The following is a 7,577-nucleotide window of genomic DNA, read 5'->3' as shown; positions in this document are numbered from 1 at the left end:
TAGTATTATAGATAAATATTTACACATGTATATTTGTATACAAGATGGGCATTGGTAACACTAGCTGAGAGATGTTCTCTCATCTTGGAAACCAAGCAACACTGGAGGAACTGAGTTAACCATTCAAATATAAGCTACAAAGTCATGGCTGGGGATCTTGGCCACTGAAACTAACAGATCGCAGAAAAAACCCAGTAAAATAACTATTGGCAAGTGAAGTGTTCACACAATGGCGTGTGTATATATATATCTTCAGCCTTTGAGGCCTTTACTTTTCTAGAAAAAATGTCTATTTTTAATGCATGTTGTTTTTAGTCTGAACTCAATTACTAACAGAAATTATCAGGGTAAACACATATATAACTGTGTGATAAAACCAAAATTGTGAGCTCTTTTATTTGTATTGCAGACTTGCTCTACACTACACTGTGAATCAGTTGTGTTCCAGTGGTATAAAACTGGTGAAATGGTGAAGTCAAGTGTTATGTCATGAACTTGATGTGTGCCTTTTCTTGTACATTGGGTCACTTGCATAATTTTCTACACTTTTCTTTACAAAATGCACATCACTTCTAATTGTGTGTTTTATGGCTTTATTGTTTGAGTCATTCACTGTACATGAGTCCCGCTTAAATCAGTGTAACTCTTGATGTTCTGGGGTAATTTAATGTAATTAGGAGAAGTCAAGTCTGGTTTTGAAAGACATTTGAGGAACAATTTTTCAATTATGTTTACCTGAAGAGCAGTTCGTGGCATTCTAACATCTATGTATGTCTTCACCCTATTTACTCTTAAGGTTCACTGAAATCCTGGATGTGATTTTTCTGACCTTTTTTGCATCACATGTTTATGAAATAGTTATTTGATGATATAACATGTGGTGCGGACCACATATGGGCTATATTAAAAATGCTAAGAGAAAGGAGCTAGAAAGAAAGACTAATAGAGCAAGTAAATTACTCTGCCTTTGTGTGCAGACATCATATGACAATAAAAAGTGCTCCTTGAAATGATAAAATTTGTCTCCTAGAATTGGTTCATTGTTACATTTTGACATATTTTATCACATTAAAGATTCATAAATGTCTCTTTAGAAAGGATAGATATGAAATAGTGGAAGATCTGCATAGAGATTCCTCTTCTAAATAGGGTCATGGTGCCCTGAATTTATCTGAATGTACTCAGATGAATCCTGGAAGCATCATCATCAGGTCGTTGCTTTTAAAATCAAGAAACTTGTAACTAGCGGTTTCTGGTTTTTACACACATTACTGAAATTATTAGCTAGACTGCTCTTATGCATGGTTTTAAAGGTTATCTTGCAAGATACGTTATTTCTTTTTTTCTGGAATATGAGTCATGTAGGCCAGTTTGGGATTCATAGCAAAAAGATTTTTATTTTTATTTTTACATTGATTATGGCCTTTGTGAGGTCTGTAATAGTTTTATCATTGCTTCTCTTTCCATTTGCTGTATTTGCGAACAGTCTTCCTTAGTTTTCATGTGTTAAATAGTGCTTATTGCTCCTGTGCATCCCAAGGAACACACGCTTCACACACATAAAGGATGAGGCAGGAGAGAAGCATGCTCTGCAGTGCACATCCCAGTGGGTATGCTGGTTAGAGATCTGGCTTAACTGGCTGAAAATTGATATGAAGGTTCCAAGTTTATATTGCCTTCTGAAATGCTGGGCCTTACCCTTGGAGGCCTAAAGTCCATATGAAGTTTTATAAAAAGATTAATTGCATCATGACCACTATACTCTTTCCTTTCAGCTTGACACGGAATACCTTTACGTTACAAGTCAGCTGGTAGTTTTTGAGCCAATAGTTTTTTAAGTCAGTGCTTATCTTTATTTATATTTAATTCACACAGGTTTATCGAGCAGAAATTGTACCCCTCAAAGAAAAGGTGCATCATGTCAATGAGCTTGCTCACCGGTTCACTCCCTCTGATATTCAACTCTCTCAGTACAATCTCAGCTGTGTGGAAGACCTGAACACAAGGTGGAAGGTGCTACAGGTACATATCCTATGACTTTTTTCTTTATGCCACATTTAAGTATATATATTTTTTATTTCTGTGTGCTTGTTTTTTCCCTGTGGAATAGCACCACAGGAATACTAAGGAATGAAAGAGGAAGCAGCCTTTCAGTAATGGTGCCTCTGTGAGAAAACAGTAGTCAAAGCTGATGATGCATTTTCATCTGCTTCTGAATAATTTATCAGTTAGAAATCGGGTAACCCAGATTTTCGTACAGTCAAAGTTTTCATACAATTGAAATACTTAATAGTTTATTTACCTTTTTAATATTGTTATAAATACTGAAACATTTACAAGTTCTTTGGGGGTTTTTTTGTTTACATGTATATCACTTAGATTACTTTGTGTTACTTTATGCTAAAGCTTTCAAACATGTATATTTTTTTCAAAATGCACTGTATCTTAGCTTAGACTTCTAGGAACAGTGAACATGAGAATGCATATACAAGCATGTATGCATTGGTAACTGCTGATGTAGGTCCAACAGCATGGGTGTAATGTTATTAAATGAAAGTAAATGCAATTAAATTAACTCCATCAAGTGCTGGATTTTACTCACTAATTTTTTGCTATATCACTGTTTCACATTTTGAAATTGTGTCATTATATTTGCCTTAGAATATTGTGAAAATGGAGGAATATGGAGGTTAATGAAGTTTTGACTTCATTGTAAAAAACAAACATTAGCAATGATCAAATATGAACCAATTCCCTCCTGTCCTATATACAGACAAAAAATCATGGTGCTGTCAACTCTCACAGTCAGTAAGAGGTTATTGCTTCTTTATTGCTTCTCCAAAAGAAATCTCTTGGTTCTGTGGCCTCTCTGTTTTACCACCAGTTCATGAAAAGATTAGTGAGATTTTTAATTTTTTTTTTCCCTAAATCAACAATTTGCAGTAAGAGTCCTAGTTTTAAATAAAAGATCATTAGTCTAAGATCTTTGGTCATTAGTATCTACTTTTTCCCAGATCCTCAGGATAGAGTTCATGTAATATTATTAAAGCAGATCAATAGAAATCTGCAACACAAAATGAGTATTCCCAAAATGTTTATCCCATATATGGAAGAAACCATATCTATTTAGTTTTTTTAAAAAACAACGGCTGATCAAATAAAAAAATTTGCTTATTTCACTAATAAAGTAGTTAAATAAGTTCCAATTTTTTGATGAAATGTACTTCATTATTTCATTTTCAGGAAATAAGAGAAAGCAGGATGATTATTCAGATTGAAGGCATCTAGGATATGAAAAAGTAAAAAAAAATCTGAGAGAAAACCTAAGATAAATGTTTTGTTCTTATCATTGCTGAAAGCAGTAAACAGAGGGCCAACTTGACAGTCTATTTAAAAAGATACAGGGGAAATACGTTCACACACATTTCAGCAATAATACCCTTTTTTTCCACAGAGCATAGGAGATGTTGTGTACAACTCACTTTTCATTGTAAATTATTGTCTCGATTTATCAAATCCAGAGTGTTTGAAAAGCAAAGTGTTTCATCTTCTATGAAGGTAGCTACTTTGAGACAATAAGCCAGAGTGAGGTGTTAAAGGTGATAGAACGTACAGTTAATAGGAATATTATGGTTTGCTGTCTTTTCTGCTATTTACCTAAATGTCATCTGGAAGATACTGAAAGCAAGGTGAAAACACACCAGTAGTTTTTTTTAAACATATCCTGAGGAGAAAAAGACATAAATAACTTTGAAGTTTTATCATGTACAAAAGGCCAATATGTGACCCCTGGGAAGAAGAACACATCTGTTACTATAATACAATTTTTCTACTTAAAAGAGAGCAGAGTTTGAGACGCAATGAGATGCAGAGCTTATTTCTGTTAAAATAGAATAGCATCGAAGAGAACGTTTCAGTTCAAAGGGATGTACAACAATCATGCAATCCAGCTGTTCTACATGTGAAGTCTGCTGGACATTGACACTCATACCTGTGAGTGGCACTTTTTACAGTATTATATATTGTTCTGTGTTAGGGTCAGACTTACCTATGTACAGACTTACCTACTTACACACTCCAGTTAGGTGTGATACTATTTGGCCACACAATAAGAAAAGCAAAAATGCAAATCATTTTTGTTTCATGCAGAACGTTTCTACTTCCAAAATAGGTTCTTATTGTTTGTTTCTGCCTTTTTTTTTTCCCCTAAAATTAATTTGCTTTCTTATACTAATGCCACATAAGATATTTCCATAATACTTTAGTCCGGTCACCACTTTTTTCTATTGATTTCAGCATTCTATGTATTTTCATGTGTCTTTATGATACCCACATTTTCTCTTTGGCTTCTATTAATTCTTTTTTTCCAGAAAGTATTTCTTCTTATGTTCCTACTCTTTTCTGCCTTTCCCTGTCTGACTTCCCTTATTTCTATGATTTTTTTTGTTGTTGTTGTTCTTCCCTTTCTTTTCCCTAGCTGTAAAGCTTCTTAGTCTACTTCTCATTTTTTCCCCTCTCCAAGGGTAGAGATCTCTCTCTCCTTGCCCCCAGCCCCATCATATTCCTAAAGGGGAAAATATTTCTTACCCACATATCCCATTTCCTACAAAATATCACTGCTGGAAAATCATACAACAGAGCCTTCTGTGCTATTGCTTGTGAGAAAGATCCCCATTTTGGGTTACGTGGGGAAAAGCCCATAAGGACATAAGGTTTATCAGATCTGAAATAATAGTGAATTCTACTGTTATGAGAGAGTTGCAGAGTATTGTGTAGAGGATGAAATGGTGTTTTGTTTGTTGTTTTACTGACCTTGGGACTTTTATAAGATCAGAGGAGGAAATGTATCGTTTTAAGCCAAATCTTACAGAGATTTAATATTATATTCATTTTACAAACGTAAGAATAAGGCCAAAAGTATTCAGTCATTGCCAGTATTGCACAGTGGTTGTACAGTGAGATTAGTACTATTAGTGAATAGTATCAAATACTGTTGCAAAATCTTCCCAGGACTTAATTTATATTTCTGCAGTAATATATGTTTGCCATTAATTTACCTTTTTTTGTGTTCAATTTTGGTGAATATACACTGGAGTATTACTGGAAGAAAAATGTATAGAAAGCACTCAACTAATTACAGACTCATCCAGTCCTGGTTTTGAAGTGTTGTGTGGAGGTGCATTTCATTAATGAAAGATAATGCACTCAGCTCAATCACTGAAAACTATATCATCATTTGTGGAGTTTAAGCCATGTGAAAATAATTATCCTCGTGCCTTGAAAGGAGTAGTTTTGAGGAAAATATGCTGTTTATTTTTCCATTTTTCTTAAACATGAAAGGAGATGAAATCTCTCTAGGGAGGTGTTTGTTATGAATTTCACAAGGATCTCTCATGTTCAGACCCTGTGTGCTTCAAACAGTATATGTAATGAGATCATCCTAGGGGAAAACATGTCTGGCGAACTCTTGCTTATTCCTAGTTGACGTTTGAGGAGCGACGGAGACCAGATTGGCGGGAGTTGTATCCACTTCACTTTGGTCAGAGTGAAGTGTTTGGTGTAACACTGGTCAAAAGGCAAAGCATGTGACTCGTAAAAGAGTTTACAAGTATCCCATGGGGAACATAGCCTTCTGCTATCAAGAAAGATTTTGTTGGCTTAAATCAAATTCTATCTACTCTTATCTGGAACAGTACCTCTGTTATGCTGAAAACTATAATAAGCACTGTCTTTCATCCAAAAAAATGGGATTTTAAAGATGTTGTTATGGTATTTATATTCCAGTGCATCTAGTTTAGCAAGTTGTAATGTAATTCACAAATATAATTTGTGAGTGTGTGTCCATCCATAATAGTGATCCTAACCTGTCTAGTTTGTAAAACTAATCAGGCTGGAGGAGGCACATAAGTATGCACTTGCAGCCCTGAAAGCCAACCATATGCTGGGCTTCATCAAAAGGAGTGTGGCCAGCAGGCCAGGGGAGGTGATTCTGTCCCTCTGCTCTCCTTATACCCCACCTGCAGTACTGCATCCAGCTCTGCAGCCCCCAACAAAGGAGGGATGTGGACCTGCTCAAATGAGTCCACAGGAGGGTCCGTGGAGATAATCAGAGGGGTGGAACACTTCTCCTATGGAGACAGGCTGAGAAAGCTGGCCTTGTTCAGCCTGGAGAAGAGACTCCAGGTGTTTCAGGGAGACCTTCAAGCAGTCTTCCACTACCTCAGGGAGACCTTCAAGCAGTCTTCCACTACCTAAAGAGGGCCTACAAGAAATCTGGAGAGAACTTTTTACAAAGGCATGTAGTGATAGGACAAGGGAGAATGGCTTTAAACTGAAAGAGGGTAGATTTATATTAAATTTTAGGATAACTTTCTTTAGTATAAGGGTGGTAAGACACCGGAACAGGTTGCCCAAAAAAGCTGTGGATGCCGTATCCCTGGAAGCATTCAAGACCAGGTTGGGAGGGGGCTTTGAGCAACCTGGTCTAGTGGAAAGTGTCCCTGACAATGGCATGCGGGTTTGAACTAGATGATCTTTAGGGTCCCTTCCAACACAAATGATTCTATGATTTTATTATTTCATTAATTTGAGTAATTAATTTGTTCATGTTTGCCTTTCCTCTTTTTTAAACTATTTTTTTACTTACATCATCTGTAAGTAGCTGAAAAAACAGGGGACAACTTTTGTAAATATATGGACCCAAACTTCTAGCTTATCTATAATTACTAATTAAGGCATTACTAAAATCACAGTTCTTTTCTACCTTGCAATTCAAAATTATTTTAGTAGTTGCAGATTTCATCTTCCCAGCAGAGGGGGATTTTGATCCTTTTGGAAAATTGAGTTTTCCCATCAGATTCTTTAGTTAAAATGTTGTTTTGTATATTCCATGAGAACTGGAACTTCTGCCAAAACCACAGTTGTCATGGCTCTTTAATGGTCTCTTATTTATTTAATGGGCTATGCCAGTTGGCTGCAGAAGTCATATACCCACATATTTTTCTTCATTTCTGTAAGTTTGAGTCTCAGTTTTGCTTAATGTTTGTCTGCGAAAGTATTAATGTAGATTCATTTTATAGTCATTCATTCCTAGGAGATCCTATTTATTCATTTCTGTATGCTAGTGGAAGAAGGCCAGCTATCTGGATTGGGATTCAATTACTCTAATGAAGTGTGTGTCAAAAATTGGAAGGATTCCTTCCTAAATTAGGAGGACGTCTTCATTGTTCTTTATGGCATGTTTAGGGCAGTCAGTGAAAGAAAGTGTGTATTTAAGTATAAACAGGCATGGTTATCATCAACAACCAGCAGGAAAACTAATAAATGTATATTGAAGTTATGATGTTCTGTATGATGACTTCCAGTTTGCTAAAACTGTAAATGCTTTAGTCATTTTTTGTTACAAAAGATACATACAATTTAGAGTTTTGTTACCGTTTTTTGACTTCCTTTACTTTGGATTTTTGTCCTCTATGAAGATTTGCTTTGAAGAACCATGCGAAACAGCAATTTATCCTACTTTATATTCTCATTTCAGTATGCATATATAGATTTCTTTTGATGTATTTTTGTGTTTG

The 7,577-nt window shown here is 35.5% G+C and overlaps 1 protein-coding gene across 1 annotated transcript in view; it reads left to right on the top strand.

Moving 5' to 3' along the window:
- Positions 1-2,022, top strand: part of LOC104406770 (dystrophin-like) — a gene marked incomplete at both ends in the record, with an annotated part of 32,268 nt that extends 30,246 nt beyond the window's left edge. The window contains one exon of the mRNA XM_010015860.1: positions 1,876-2,022. Coding sequence (XP_010014162.1) covers positions 1,876-2,022 — 147 coding nt within the window. The remainder of the gene's footprint in view (positions 1-1,875) is intronic.
- Positions 2,023-7,577: the final 5,555 nt, after the last annotated feature.

The sequence above is a fragment of the Nestor notabilis genome, unplaced genomic scaffold (assembly GCF_000696875.1).
Source record: "Nestor notabilis isolate BGI_N333 unplaced genomic scaffold, ASM69687v1 scaffold4686, whole genome shotgun sequence".
Taxonomy (NCBI): domain Eukaryota; kingdom Metazoa; phylum Chordata; class Aves; order Psittaciformes; family Psittacidae; genus Nestor; species Nestor notabilis.
This window is presented reverse-complemented; position numbering and strand designations above follow the sequence as displayed.